Genomic DNA, 14,939 nt, shown 5'->3' with positions numbered 1-14,939 from the left:
TGCCACCGTTTCTCTACTGCTTCCCACAGCATCTCAGCAAGATGTTAACTGCTCTCTGTCTTCTGGGTCATGGAGGTTCTGAGCTTAGGGATCCCAGGTACCAAGGCTGTGCCCCATTCCTGGCTCTTTTTTTAAAAAATAAGTTCCCTCTTTCTGCTTCTGGGATGGCTCATTTTAAGCTTAGTGAGATGGCAAAACTGACCAGTCCCCTTGTTAGAATTCCACACATTTTATTTGCATGGTGTGGCACTGTAGGATAAGCATTGCACCGCAAGGTCTGTTTGAACACAAGGCTAGTGGTTCAAAGTCACCAGCCACTTCTAGGAAACCCTATACAGGAACCTTACTATGATTCAGAACCAACTCTATGGCACTTAACAACCCCCACAAGGGTGCCATGCACCTAATTTACATGATTAACAAACTATACAATCCCCTTGGTGTGCCACAAGCACCTCCCATTTGCATAGTGGTATCCAGTAATTTGGATTCCTAGTGTGGTGCTGTAGGATAAACACTGGACTGTAAACCACAAGGTCGGCAGTTCAAGCCCACCAGCTGCTCCTCAGAAACCTATACAGGGTTGCTATGAGTCGGAACCAACTTGATGGCACTTAACAGCAACAACTATCCAGTCATTTTAGGAGCTCTGGTAGCATAGTGGATTCGCTGGGCTGCTAACCACAAGATTAACAGTTCAAATCTACCAGCTGCTCCAAGGGAGAAAGATGAGGTTTTCTGCTCCTGCAAAGATTTACAGCCTCAGTTTTCAAGAGGGACTTTAATTTCAGAGTATGCAAGGGAAGGTAAACTCCCTAGTGAATAGTTTTCATCTTGTCTAGACAGATCGGGAGAAAGGAGATGGGGATAAGATTCTTATGATTCAACAGTGAGTAATTGTTACTATGACTAATTGCGACTGTCACAACTGTAAAAGTACACGTTTTGTAACATAAAGGGGGGAGTAGTTCATTTTACATTCCAGGAACAGAGGACCCTAGGACCATCAAGGGAGAAGAGCACTAGTGAGCAGAAACTGGGACCCTGTCCAGAGAAGCAGCAACATCAGAGATGATGGAGGCAGAGATAAGGACATGGAGAAAGAGAGAGCAGCTGAGGACTCTAGACTCACGAAATGAGAAGGACTGTATGCTGGTGGCCAGGAGGCAGGCTTACAGAATGTGCCCTTTGGTTGTTTAAGTGATTATATATTCTTGAGTGTTTTTGTGTACACACACACCCCCCAAACAAACAAACAAAACAAAACAACAGGGAATAGAAAAAATACTGTTGAATGAAGATGCATGGAGGGGATTGTAATCATTGCAATGAAACGAGTGTAAAGCCGGTGTTCTCCCATGTAAACTATCACTCAATTCACAATAAAAACTTAAAAAAGATGTACAGCCTTGGAAACACTTTACAGGGTCGCTGATGGCACACCACCACCACATAACATCTAATCATTTGGTGGGAGTTACAGAGTATGGCCAGAAGACCCATATTACATAATTTACTGCAGTGCTCTGGTGTCTTAGCTTAGGGTCTCGCTACTCCCCCATGACTAGTGGGGCAGGAACACTGGATACACCTGGATGGGGGCATAAGGAAAAAAGACATTGTGAGATTTGTCTAGTTGGTTTGGTTGAACTAGTTGGTTGTGTGTGTGTGTGTTCTGTATTGGCTAACCTGCCTGACACCAAATTTAGTTCTTTATAGAATTATAGTTGCGAGTTTTACTAAGAGATCATTCACACAATCCTTTGTGAATATATTCTCTATAGGGTAGGTGGAAAACCTGAAGCAGGAATTTAACAATGAAGTTCCTACAACTCAATAATAAAAATATAAACAAGATCATTTTAGAAGGGGACAGACTAAAGACAATATATGAATGGCCAACACTAAACAAATAAAAAAAACCCACTCAAACTCACTGCCATCGAGGCAATTCCAGCTCATAGCATCCCTGTATAGGGCTCCTGACACTGTACATGTTTTCCTACCCGGCACATCTTTACAGAAGCAGAAAGCCTCATCTTTCTCCCTCAGAGTGCCTAGTGGGTTCGAATTGCTGACCTTGCAGCAAGCAGTCCCATGTTTATCCTACATCACCACAGAGCTCCTAATGGCCAATGAGCACATGTAAAGATGCTCAGCATCATTAGGTACCAGGGAAATGCTAATTAAAACCACAATGAGATCACCACTACAGGCAGACACACCCAAATGGCTAAGATGCTTATTGTTAGCTGCTGTCGTGTTTGTAGGCCCTTTATCATCCTGAAAACCAGCTGTGTTTGAGCCCATTGTTGTAACCACGGTGTCAATTCATCTTGTTGAGGGTCTTCCTCTTTTTCCCTGACCCTCTTCCAAGCTTGATGTCTTTCTCCAAAGATTGTCAGAAAGACCAAAAAGTTAAAAGCACCAAATCATAGAGACGAAGATGTGAAGCAATAGGAACTCTCATACATTCTTAGTGGGGATATAAAATGATATGAATATTTTGGAGAAAGATGGGGCAGTTCCATTCTGTCCAAGGTCAGTGTGAGTTTGAATTGACTCAATGACAATGCTTTAATTTCTTTTTGATAGCATGACAGGTGTGAGTACACAGGTGTATGCATTTGTCAAGAAGTCAGTGAGTGTACACTTCAAATTTGTGCATTTCATTGTATGTAAATTTTACATAAGAAAAAAACATTAACAAATACTGAACTTTAGTTAATGTTAAACATGCTTAAGTTTTTAGGGGAAAATGTACTGTTTGCCATTTACTTTGAAGTGCATCAAAATATAAGAGTCATGGATATATAGATGAATATCTGATGAAGCAAGTGGGCTAAAATCATAACACCAAATCCAGTGTAACCTAGTCGATTCCGACTCATAAAGACCCTATAGGACAAGAGTAGTCGTTGTTCATTGCCATCGATTTAGTTCCGACTTACAACGACCCTGTATAGGCTAGAGTAGAACTGCTCTCTAGGGTTTCTGAGACTATAAATCTTTACTAGTGCACACAGCCTCATTTTTCTGTGAAGAGTCTAGTGAGTTTGAACTGCTGAACTTGCAATTAGCAACCCAGTGCAAAATCCACAGCACCACCAGGGCAAGTATAGTAAAACGTTTACAGTGGCATCTAGGTGGTGGGAAAATGTGTTCACTGTTAAATTATTTCAATTTTGCTGTATTACTTGAAAATATTTATAACAAAAGGGCCATTGATTGGGGGATTTTACAGAAAAGCTCTGCCACCAGAGAATTTGAACAGATTTAGGACGGAGCTAATGGAGATACTACAATGGTGAGTCAAAAAGTATCCGCACTCTGGCTGTAAAATATAATAAATTTAGAAAAGACAAATACATAATTTTTCATCATAATCTCCTTGCTTTTCAATCTACTTTGTCCATCTGTTCTTTATTTTAAAATGTTTTAGGCTGAGCTGTGAGCCGTGAGTGCATTGCTGTCTTAACTTCTCATCAGAGGTGAATCTTTATTCTCGAAGGGCTGCTTTCAGGGGGCCAAGCAGGTGAAAGTCCTATGGAGCAAGATCAGGACTATAGGGAGAATGCTTTAGCAGAGTGTCAACAGTGTGGGCAGAGGTGTGTGGATGTGATTGCCATGCAAAATCATAACGCCCTTGGATAGCAGTCCTCTGCATTTAATCCCTGCTCTTCACTAAGCATCTTACTGTAACAAGCACTTTTGATTGTTGAACTTTTTCCTGATAGTGGCCCAGTACTGGCCCTTGGAAATCCCAGAAAACTGTAAGCATCGATTTTATAGCTGGTGGCTGACTTTTGAACTTTTTCTTTTCTTTTAACTTTTTATTGTAAATTGAGTGAAGGTTAACAGACAAGATCATCAGCTTTACATTATACACTTTGTTTCATCTCAGTGATTACAATCCCCTCTCTGCAACAATAATTATCCTGCTTCCTCCCTGTGGCTTCCCTTTTACATCTTATATTTCACAAATGAACAAAGCCAAAATATTTGATTACATATACAAAACAAAAAGCATGTATTCATTTAAGTGTCCTTAGGGTATATTCTGCAAGCCAGCCTCCTTCCCACAGACATACAGCCTTTCTCAGTCCATGGGCCTAGTGCCCACAGCTGCTCTATCTTCCCAAGCCATCACCTTTGCCACTCTCTCTGCTGTTGCTGCTTTCCTAGGTAGGATTTCATGGTCTACTCATGCTCCTCCTTTTTGATGGTCCTGGGATCCTCTGTTCCTGAAATGAAAGATTAACTATTCCCCTTTTTTAGTTACACATCTTATACAATTACAGTTGACAATCACAATTAATCCTGCTAACAATTACAATGGAATCATAAAATCCTATCAGCATCAGATCCCATATCTTTTCACCAGATCCATCTGGAAAGGAGGAAAACCATTCAGTGGGGATTCTACCTTTCCCAACTCATTCTGAAACTAAGCACACTCATGAAAGCTTGTAAATCAGCCACTTCATGCCTTTATACCCCCATTTTTGATAAGCAATGTCTAGATTGCCCATCCCTATCAACCCAGTGTATTGAGGAAACAAGCTTGTTCCTTCATATGAAGAATCCTTCCATTCCGGTAGAAATTTTGAGCAACTTTATCCATAAACAAAGGTCCAATTCATCAAATTGTAGCAATTCACACTTGCTCATAGTATCAAGAATCTTTATCTTCATCTGGTCAAGTTCTGGTAAGCCAGCCATCTAAGCTAGGTCAAATGGCTACCAGCTGCAAGTTTGGGAGTTCATGCACACCTCACTGCACTTCAGACTTGCTGGTTGCTTCACTCTCAACTCTAGCTCCCAGTGGTAAGTCAGTGCCCAGAGCCTCAGAAGTTGACACATCTCCCTAAACTTCAGACCAGCCAGGCCTTCCTCGTCTCTTTCTCATCTCGAGGTCAATGGGTGTCAATGGAACATGGCCAAACAGCCCATGTTTTCACTGCTGCATTTCCTCCATGTCTACTCATAAGTAGCCCCAGGTGGTCACTAGCAAGTATACTAGATTGCTCACGATTCTCTTTGGGTTTCAGTCTTCCAAAGGGGTTTTCCTTGATGGGTTGATTTTTTTGTGCCTTGATGCCTCCAAAGCAAACCGCTTGCTTAATTTTCGAACAGCCAAACAGTCAGCTTTTTTTCTTCAGGCCTTTCTTTCAATGTGATGCTTCTGTTTTCCTAGCAGTTCTGAGTTGGTCTGTATGTCTTTTTGAGTGGGAATGTCCCAACTCAGAAGGTTCCACCTAAGGCCCCATACCTTACAAAGGCTTAACAAAAAGCCTAGTTCCCTAGGCAAATAACAACAACAATCTTTATGGGAGAAGAAAGTCTCATCTTTCTTCCACAAAATGGCTGGTAGTTTTGAACTGCTGATCTTGAGGTTAGCAGCCCAACTTGTAACCACTATGCTATTCCATTCCATACTCTGCCATTTACTCTCAGGCTTGTACTTGATGAATCCACGTCTCATTATTAGTGACAATTTTTTTTGTGTGTGTGTGTATTGTGAACTGAGTGATAGTTTACATGGGATAACATAGGTTTACACCATCATTTAATTGCAATGATTACAATCTCCTCAGTTCATCATTATTCAACAGTATTTGCTTCCATTCATCTGTTTTTCTTATTTTGGGGTGGGGAGATGTACACAGAAACACTCAGGAATATATAATTTAAACAACCAAAGGGCACATTCTGCAAGGCTGCCTCCGCTGCCAAGCCTCAGTCCCTCTCTTTCCATGAGTCTAGAGTCCTCAGCTGCCGTCTTTCTCCATGGCCCCATCTCTGCCTCTGGTGTCATTGCGTCTCTGGATAGGGTCCCTCATTCCACTTGTGTTCTTCTCCCTTGACAGTCCTAGGGTCCTCTGTTTCTGGACTGTAAGATTAACTACTCCCCTGTTTTTGTTACAAAACCTCTACCTTTACAGCTGTGACAGTCACAATTAGTCATGGTAACAATTACTATTGAATCATCAGAATTTTATCCCCATCTCTTTTCCCCAGACCTGTCTAGACAAGATGAAAACTATTCAGTGGGGACTCTATCTTCCCCTGCATACACTTAAACTCCCTCTTAAAACTTGCAAACCAGTCACTTCGTGCCTTTATCACCCCTTCAATTTAGGTAGCCAATGTCTAAGTTGCCCGTCCCTATCTACCCTTTATACAAGGGGATAGGATTGATACTTGATGTGCAGAGTACTTTCCTCTCAGTTGGTGTTTTGAGCTACTACATCCATAAGTATAGGTCAAGTTCATCAAATTGTAGCAATATACACTCGTTTCCTTTATCAAAATTTTTTTTTAAAAATTTTCTTCTAGTTGGTACTATCTGCAAGTTTAGGCATTCTTGTGCATCTCGCCTCACTTCGTATCAGCTGAATGCTTCACTCTCAGCTTTAGCCCTCTGTGGCTATGTCCTTGTTCATGGGCTCAGGAGTCCTCAGGTCTCACCACACTTTGGACCAACCAGCCCTTCCTCTTCTCTCGCTCATCTACAGGTCAACAGGAATCTATGAAACATGAATGAACTCAGCCCATTTCTTCATTGCTGCCTTTCCCCCTTTTCCACTCACCAATAGACTAATGTGGTTGACAGCAAGCTTACATGCCTGCTCATGTGTTCCCTTTGAGTTTCAGTCTTGGAGGGGGATTTGTCCTGAAGGGACTTGATTGCTTGCCAAAATGGCTTCCCTGCAAACAATTTGCTTGTTCTTATAGTTAGCCAATCAGATTGCCATTTTTGTTTTGGGTTTTTCCTGCTGATCTTTCTTTGAAGATGTATCTTCTGTTGCGCTAGCTTTTCCAGGCATGACGATTTTTCAAAAAAGAACCTTTCACCTTCCTTTGAGTATCTGTCCAAATTTTGTTTCAGATGTCCAAACACTTCTGTTTATGCTCTTCCATGTTTCGAAACCCAAATCTGTTGTGGATTATTTCACAGGCAGATCCATGGCTGATTTGCAAATGATCTGCAGTAATCCACTTATCACTTGTCTATTCGACAGAATCATTTCATGTGCTTGTTCAGTGTTGTCAACAGCTGTGGACATGGATGGGCGTCCAGCTCCTTCTTCATGGCTGACCCTTGTGTGACCTTCCTTAAACTTCTCTATCCATTCATACACACTTCTTCATGACAAAACACTTTCTCCATAGTCTTGGATCAATGTCAGCACCAGGTACATCCTAAGACCACAAATAAATGTTGTCACTGCACGCTGCTCTCTCTTCCTGCAAATCACAGGTTGTTGTTGTTAGGTGCCGTTGTTGAGTCGGTTCCGACCCATAACAACCTTAGCGACCCTGTATAGGGTTTCCGCGGAGCAGCTGGTGAGCTTGAACCGCCAACCTTGAAGTTCAAACGGCTTTGCAATCTGACGCATTAACCCACAGCGCCACACCAGGACTCCAAATCACAGGTGGGGCAGCCCTTTTTCTCGTATCGCAGTTACAAATAAATTGATGCAACTGTATACATCTGCACAGAAGTGATCTTGAACGGAAAGTGCTGATAGGATAGTGCAGCCAACAGAGGGAAGTTTTAATATAACCCGAATGCGGATAACTTTTGACTCACGCTCCTAGAAATAGTGAGCGAAAGGAGTCGAACCAGCGTGAGACTTAGCAAAAGTAACTTAATGTTTTACAGTCTGGTTCCAATCAATTAAACGGGTTTAAGAACTATCCTGGTTTTCGGACGGCACCGGAAGCTGCTTATCAACCTCTCTTCCCATTGGATGCTGGTCTTTCGCGGGGCGGGCACTGGGAGGCGGAAGCAGCCGCAGGCATGGCGGCAGCTTTGCTGCTGCCTCTCTTGGTCCTGCTTCTTCTAGGGTCGGGCGGCCGGGGCCGTGCAGAGCCTCCGCGCGATAGCCTACGGGAGGAGCTCGTCATCACCCCGCTGCCTTCGGGGGACGTAGCCGCCACATTCCAGTTCCGAACGCGCTGGGATTCGGATCTGCAACGGGAAGGAGGTAAGTGTCCGATCCCAGGAAGCGTTCTGTGGCACCTGCTGGGGATGAGGTGGGGGCCAAGTCTTAGGGGCGGGGCCTAATCTATGGGCAAGGGGTCTGGTGTCTGGGCGTGGGGCCTAAAGTGTTCAGTCACTGGATGGGATACTTATTGAGGGACCCCATTGTACCAATGGTGAAACTGAGGACAGTGACTTGTGACACAGCCCAGTGCTCTATCCGCAGCTCCAGGCAGCAATGCCAAATCTTCAGTTTTCTCTTGGCAACGATGCTGCTACTGCTGTTGGTATCTACCGTTTATCCTGGATACTAGGCACAGTTCTCGGAGTCCTGGTGTGGCGCTGCGGGTTAATGTGCTTGCAAAGTCGGTTTGAACCGTAAGGTCGGCGGTTCAAGCTCACTAGTCACTCTTAGGAAACCCGATACAGGGTTATTATGAATCGGAACCGACTAGATGGCAAGAAGCAGCAACAGGACAGTTCTTAGTGCTATAAACGACTACAAGAAGGAATTGAGGTGTAGAGAGGTGAAGGAAGTTGCTCAAGATACTACGATTAATCCAGATCTGGTCTGGAATCCAGCTTTCTCTGACCCAGATCCTGGGGTCTGCTGCTGCTGCTTTAGGGTGACCAAGAGCCCTGCCTTCAAGATCTTCATCCGCCTGCTTCCCCTCCCCCAGTGTCTCATTACAGGCTCTTCCCCAAAGCCCTGGGACAGCTGGTCTCCAAGTATTCTCTACGGGAGCTCCATCTTTCACTCACACAAGGCTTCTGGCGGACCCGATATTGGGGACCACCCTTCCTGCAAGCCCCATCAGGTGCAGAGCTCTGGGTCTGGTTCCAAGACACCGTTACTGAGTGAGTTCACACTTGGATCCTGTTGATCGTGGCAGGGGGGATGTTGTCATGCTGCCATAGTCTATGGGGACTGCAGGCAGCCGTTCCATGACTGATGTTGACAGTAAGGAATGATAGGGCTGAGTGATATTCTCTCCTTTACTGAATGCACTTCCTCCCTCCTTCGATGACACATGCACATTCCTATAGAGCACAGTCACTTGGGTAAAGCTGTGGCAAACTGGAGAATTAAAAAAAAAAAAAAAAGGCATTCAGATTTCATTATAATAATAACAAATACCCTGAGGGCCAAATAAAACATATCTGTGAACTAGAATAGTCCTACAGGCTGCTAGTTGATGACTTCTGTATTTAAAAGTAATGGCTTTTGTTTGGGTGAGGGGTGGGTCTAGTCAGTTCTGTTGGACCACAAACATTATTTCCCGGTAACTGTTGTGATTATCTTACCCAGAGTAGGATTTCTCTAACAAGGCAGAGTTTCGGACTTGTGTGTACTCATGGGGCCAGGCAGGTAACATCAGTGAGGAAATCTGCAAACATTTTTACCGAGTCAGAAGAATGAGAAATAAATGTTCTTTCCCTCTTACTGTAAGAATAAATGTTCTTACAGTAATAAATAAATATTCTTTCTCTCTTCCACTGTAAGAAACCAGCAGTGCTGTTACTTTGCCTCTTCGTCCCCTTTCAGGTCTGGAACTGAACTCACCCCCATGGCTCAATTTTTCAGCCAGACAAAAGGCAGTTCTATAAGGGGAACTGTAGCACAGGGACGTAAGCACGCCTTAGAAAAATCAACCATTTGAGATCAGAAGGGCAGCATTTACCCAGGCACAAAGATCAGAAGGCCTAGGGAAGAAGGACAAATGAAAACAGGAAATACAAGAAGTGGGTTAAGTGGTGTTACATTGTGTGGATTGCAGTCAATGAGGTGAAACAAAATGTGTATGAATTGTTGAATGGAAAACTAACTGACTGTAACCCTTCACCCAGGACACAATTGAAAATTACACAAAAACAAAGAAACCGTATCATTAGGGCAATGATACGGAGGGGTGGGGACTGCAGCAGGCTAGAGAGCTGGTGCCAATCTAGAGGACACCTGCTGTTCTGTCCCCATAGGTTGCTGCCATGGGCTCACTGCTCTTACTTTTGCTCTCATTTTTCAAGACCAGGAATCTGGGTTTCTTCTGCAGATCAGTTGGTGGGTTTGAACTGCTGACCTTGCAATCCACTGCTTATCCTACAGTGCCACCAGAATAACTTCAGTCTTGTTAATGACCTTCCTAACCACTGCCATCGAATCAATTCCTACTCATAGTAACCTTATGGAGGGTTTCTGAGCTATAAATCTTTATGGGAGCAGAGAGCCTCATCTTTGTCCCGAGGAGTGGTTGGTGGGTTTGAACTGCTGACTTTGCATTTAGTAGTCCAGTGCCTTTTCTTCTTGTTACCTACTCTTCTGAACCCACTCTCATCAAGTCGATTCCAACCCATAGTGGGGCATTCTGGAGGGCTCCTGAGACTAAACATTCATTAACAGCAGACAGCTTTATCTTTCTCCCAAGGAGCGGCTGGTGGGTTTGAACTGCTGATTTTGAGGTTAGCAGTCCGGTGCTCATCCCACAATGCCACCAGGGCTACTATCCGTAAAGATTACGGACTAGAAAACTGTGTGGAGCTCAGTTGTTGTTATGTGCTGTGGAGTTGGTTCCGACTCATAGCGACCCTGTACAGGATTTCTGAGGCTGTAAATCTTTACAGGAGCAGAAAGCCTCATCTTTCTCCCACGGAACAGCTGATAGTTTCAAACTGCTGACCATGAGGTTAGCAGTCTGATTCGTAACCACTACGCTAGCAGAGCTCCTTTATAGAATATTAATAAGGAGAACCAACCTGTTTTGTTATTTCTCTTGGAAAAAAAGCTTAGTTTAATTTAATGTTTTTGCAGGGTCCTAGAATGGTCATTTAACTCTGGTTTGGTGAGCCTTGTAGATCTAAGACTTCCCATCCCCAGGGTAGAAACAGGACGGCATGTTCATGCCCGGGGTTTTCACAGGGCAGATCCTTGAGCTGGGCCCTCAGGAGCGAGGACACTTTGCAGGGTGGTGTGGGAGGTACATGGCTGACCCAGACTTATTTCTTGTCCTCTGTGCTCGTGGTCTAGTTAGGGCCAGGTGCTGCCACCGCCTCACAGTCTCCAGGAGGGGCTGGTCAGAGCCTCAGCAGCTCAAGGGAGGCTGTGGCTGAGGAGGGCAGGAGCTGAACCTTCATGGCCGGCACAGAGAAGGACTTGCTTGAGTGGTGATGTGAGGGCCGGATGGACCTATGTCACTCTGCACCCCATGACTAGCTGGTCAGTGGTGAAGGGCACAGTCTCTTCGTCCTGTGGCTCAGTGTGTGGGTCTGTGTCTCCATGCAGTGTGGATAAATCCTGGCAGGAGCTTAGCAACGTCCTCTCGGGAATCTTCTGCGCCTCTCTCAACTTCATCGACTCCACCAACACCGTCACTCCCACGGCCTCCTTCAAGCCCCTGGGGCTGGCCAATGGTGAGAGTGCCCCTCAGCCTTTTTCTCTGCCCGTCCCCTCTTGCCCTGTCCTCTGCCTCCTCTCCCCTCAGTTCTGGCCACATCCTCCACCCACTGGGGTGTGGGGGCCCCAAGGCCTTCTCCCAAGAGGGGGAGGAGCCCCACCCGCTGGACTGGTGGTACAGGAGGGGGTGTGGGCATCTGTCGCCTACCCCAGATCACCGTCTGCCTCCTGCAGGCACGGATCACTCCTTCCTGCGCTATGCCGTGCTCCCGCGGGAGGTCGTCTGCACCGAGAACCTCACCCCCTGGAAGAAACTTCTACCCTGTAGCTCCAGGGTGAGGCCCATGGGGGCCCACGGGTGGATGGAGTTGGCAGCTGCCTTTTCCTCACCTTCCAGAGGGCTCATTTGCTGTCTCCTCCCACCTCCTCCAGGCAGGCCTCTCTGTGCTGCTCAAGGCAGACCGCTTGTTCCACACCAGCTACCACTCCCAGGCAGTACATATCCGCCCCATTTGCAGAGTAAGTCTTGGGGGCTAGGGGTGGGTATCACCCAGGGGCCCTGAGAGCAAGTGCAGATAAAGCTTGTCACCCGTGTGTCTGGCCCGGCCTGAGCGAGTGGTAAGTGACAGATGTGATGCTGATTGGTTGGGGCTTTGGCCACACGTCAAGGAATCAGAGTGGTTGTCTGGCGCGTACCCAGCAGAGATCTGTCCTGACAGAGCACAGGGCTGAAAGCAGTGACCATGGGCTGCAGGCTCCTCGGTCACTCGCCATTTGGCATGACCGTGAGCTGTCCTGTCATTTCCCCAAGCCTAGCCTTCCTCACCTGCTGGATGACTGATCGTCAAGGTCGTGTGAGGGGTCATGGCATGGTGCGTGTCAAGCTATTGGCACAGGGTCTAGCTCAGGAAAAAGTATTGGGCAACACAAGGCAGCAAGTCGGTGGGTGGGAAGATGCACAACAGACCAGGGCCAAGGTGGGCGTCCTGGAGGCAGTGGGTGTTTCACCCCCACTCACTGCTTCCTGTCGGCCTGTGGTAGGATGCACACTGTACCAGCATTTCCTGGGAGCTGAGGCAGACGCTGTCCGTTGTATTTGACGCCTTTACCACAGGCCAGGGCAAGAAAGGTAAGATGCCTTGACAGCCCTGCCTTTGGGGACCAGGCCCAGCCCGACCCTCACTCAGCCTCACTTTCTGCTCTTCAGATTGGTCCCTGTTCCGAATGTTCTCGCGAACCCTCACAGAGCCCTGTCCCCTCGCTTCAGAGAGCCGAATCTACGTGGACATCACCAACTTCAACCAGGTACTAAAGGTCTCCAGCCCGCCTCCCCGTCCATGGGCCCACCTCCCTCCTGCTCCCTTGTCAGCTCTGCTCTGTGTCCCCAGGACAATGACACACTGGAAGTGAGCCCAGCCCCCACCACCACATACCAGGACACTGTCCTGGGCACCCGGAAGACCTATGCCGTCTACGACTTGCATGACACAGCCCTGATCACCAGCTCTCGTCACCTCAACCTCCAGCTCAAGTGGAAGAGACGTCCAGACAGTGGTGAGTGGGTGCTCGGGCTGCAGACCTGCCTGATCTCTTCACCATAAGATGCTAAATAGGATCTCTAAGTCAGGCGCTCTGCCTCATCTGAGCTTGATGACGTGGCAGATCCCTACCCCCTCTGAGCCTTTGTGCCCAATGTGGAAAATGGGAACAGTCATACCTAGTGGTTTGGGTGAGATCATTACTGTAAGACACAGACTTCGTTCATGCGCTTGTGAATCCACGCATACTGTTTTGAATCTGTACGACGTGCCAGTCATAGAGTGGTGGATAAGACAGAAAGAACCGTGCATTCAAGAGACATGTCTTCTCACTGAAGCAGACACCAAGCAGTTACTAATTTATGGTCGTGTTCAGCATCAGCAGGGAAAGGTGTGGAATATCATCAGCACGTCTAGTTTGGGCTGGAAGTACTTGGCAGGTAGTAGCCATTTCCTCTTCGTCCTTGCTTGTGGGCTGGGGAAGATGAGGATACTTCCAGAACCCACCTGCCCAGGGCTGGCTGCGAGCTTTCCCTGCCTACTCTGCTTTGGGACAGTGAGCAGGGTCTGGGGAGTAGCGGCTGATGCTTCCTTGTTGGTGTTGGGGCTGTCAAGTCCATTCTGACGCATAGCAACCCCTCTGACAGTAGAATTGTCCCGTAAGGTTTTCTAGAGTGTCATCTTTCTGGGAGCAGATCGCTGGGTCGCTCTCCTGTGGAGCCTCTAGGTGGGTTTGAATCACCAACCCTGGAGTTGGCAGCCGAGTGTGTACCATTGTACCACCAGGGCTCCTTGCCGTCCCCTTTAGGAGCTATTCATGGTTGTCTTTCCTCCCTGCAGAGGCCCCGCCGGTGCCCTTCCTGCATGCCCAGCGCTATGTCAGCGGCTACGGGCTGCAGAAGGGGGAACTGAGCACGCTGCTGTACAACACCCACCCGTACCGTGCCTTCCCCGTGTTGCTGCTGGACACCGTTCCCTGGTACCTGCGGCTCTACGTGCACACCCTCACCATTACCTCCAAGGGCAAGGAAAACAAGCCAAGTGAGGAGCAGCCCTCTCCCCTTCCCTTCCCCAGCTTCTCAGGGCAATCCCTGCTGCACAGCTAATAGCAGACAGACATGAAGCATTAGGAATTGCTGGAGAAATTGAAGGGGTGGTCTTGCTGTGTCAGAGTTGAAAGTCATTTGTAAAACAATCTGTATGCTAATGAAAATCCATTGTACCAGCAATTCATAATAGGACTGTAGACACACTAGCTTCATATTCTTTTTCACTGACTTTTCTCCTCCTTCTTGGAGGCTCAGGCACATCCTTGTGTCTCTTGTGATTTGCAGACTCTTTAGGATGGAGAAAGGGTTGGCTAGATAAATTGGTTTTGGAAGCAAAGAAGATAGCCACGCTGGGGCACATGGTTTTTATTTCTCAAAAAGAGGTGAAGAAGCGTTGCTTTTAACATTTCCTTTCCTTGTCTTTTTGAAGGGAGAATGCCTGTTTACTGAGCATTTCCCATTTGTTGCTGGGCTTCGAGTGTGACTGGGTGGGGGGCTCATGGCAAAGAAGGAGACTTCTTAACAAGCGGAGCTGTCGTATCCCAAACAGGCAAATGCAAATGTCTTCTGTAAACACCTGTTTCGTTTCCCATATTTTCAAGCCTGGGCTGAGCTTCAGTGTCTAATTCAAACACCCCTGTGTTTTTTGTAGGTGCATCTGGTTTGTTTGTTTTTATCTTTTAATCTGGAAAATTTCAAACACATGCCCAAGTAGAATAGGATTGTCACCTTTCCTGTCCATCTCCACCTGCCCATTCTCCTGGTTTTATCTTTCCCCACCCACCTCCCTAATTTACTTCTTGTTGTTAGATTAGTTTTCTGTGGGACTGTTTTTTGTTTTTCTTAAATGTTTTATTGTGAATTATGTGATAGTTTACACGGGAGAACATTAATTTTACATTCATTCTATCATATATCATCTCATTGCCATGGTTACAATCCCCTCCATGCATCATCAACCAACCAAAGGGTAT

General features: G+C 46.4%; 1 protein-coding gene across 4 annotated transcripts in view; it reads left to right on the top strand.

Moving 5' to 3' along the window:
• The first annotated feature begins 7,730 nt into the window (after window positions 1-7,730).
• PIGT (phosphatidylinositol glycan anchor biosynthesis, class T) overlaps window positions 7,731-14,939 on the top strand; it is a 12,504-nt gene continuing 5,295 nt past the window's right edge. The window contains exons 1-9 of one of the 4 annotated variants that reach the window (XM_006839250.1): window positions 7,731-7,994; window positions 8,671-8,848; window positions 11,268-11,395; window positions 11,613-11,713; window positions 11,811-11,897; window positions 12,420-12,507; window positions 12,586-12,683; window positions 12,767-12,932; window positions 13,757-13,957. In XM_006839250.1, coding sequence (XP_006839313.1) covers window positions 7,808-7,994; window positions 8,671-8,848; window positions 11,268-11,395; window positions 11,613-11,713; window positions 11,811-11,897; window positions 12,420-12,507; window positions 12,586-12,683; window positions 12,767-12,932; window positions 13,757-13,957 — 1,234 coding nt within the window. In that variant the 5' untranslated portion in view covers window positions 7,731-7,807. The remainder of the gene's footprint in view (window positions 7,995-8,670; window positions 8,849-11,267; window positions 11,396-11,612; window positions 11,714-11,810; window positions 11,898-12,419; window positions 12,508-12,585; window positions 12,684-12,766; window positions 12,933-13,756; window positions 13,958-14,939) is intronic. The other 3 variants (XM_006839251.1, XM_006839252.1, XM_006839253.1) reach the window with 3 other exon arrangements.

Source organism: Chrysochloris asiatica, unplaced genomic scaffold, assembly GCF_000296735.1.
Source record: "Chrysochloris asiatica unplaced genomic scaffold, ChrAsi1.0 scaffold00023, whole genome shotgun sequence".
NCBI classification, from domain to species: Eukaryota; Metazoa; Chordata; class Mammalia; order Afrosoricida; family Chrysochloridae; genus Chrysochloris; species Chrysochloris asiatica.
This window is presented reverse-complemented; position numbering and strand designations above follow the sequence as displayed.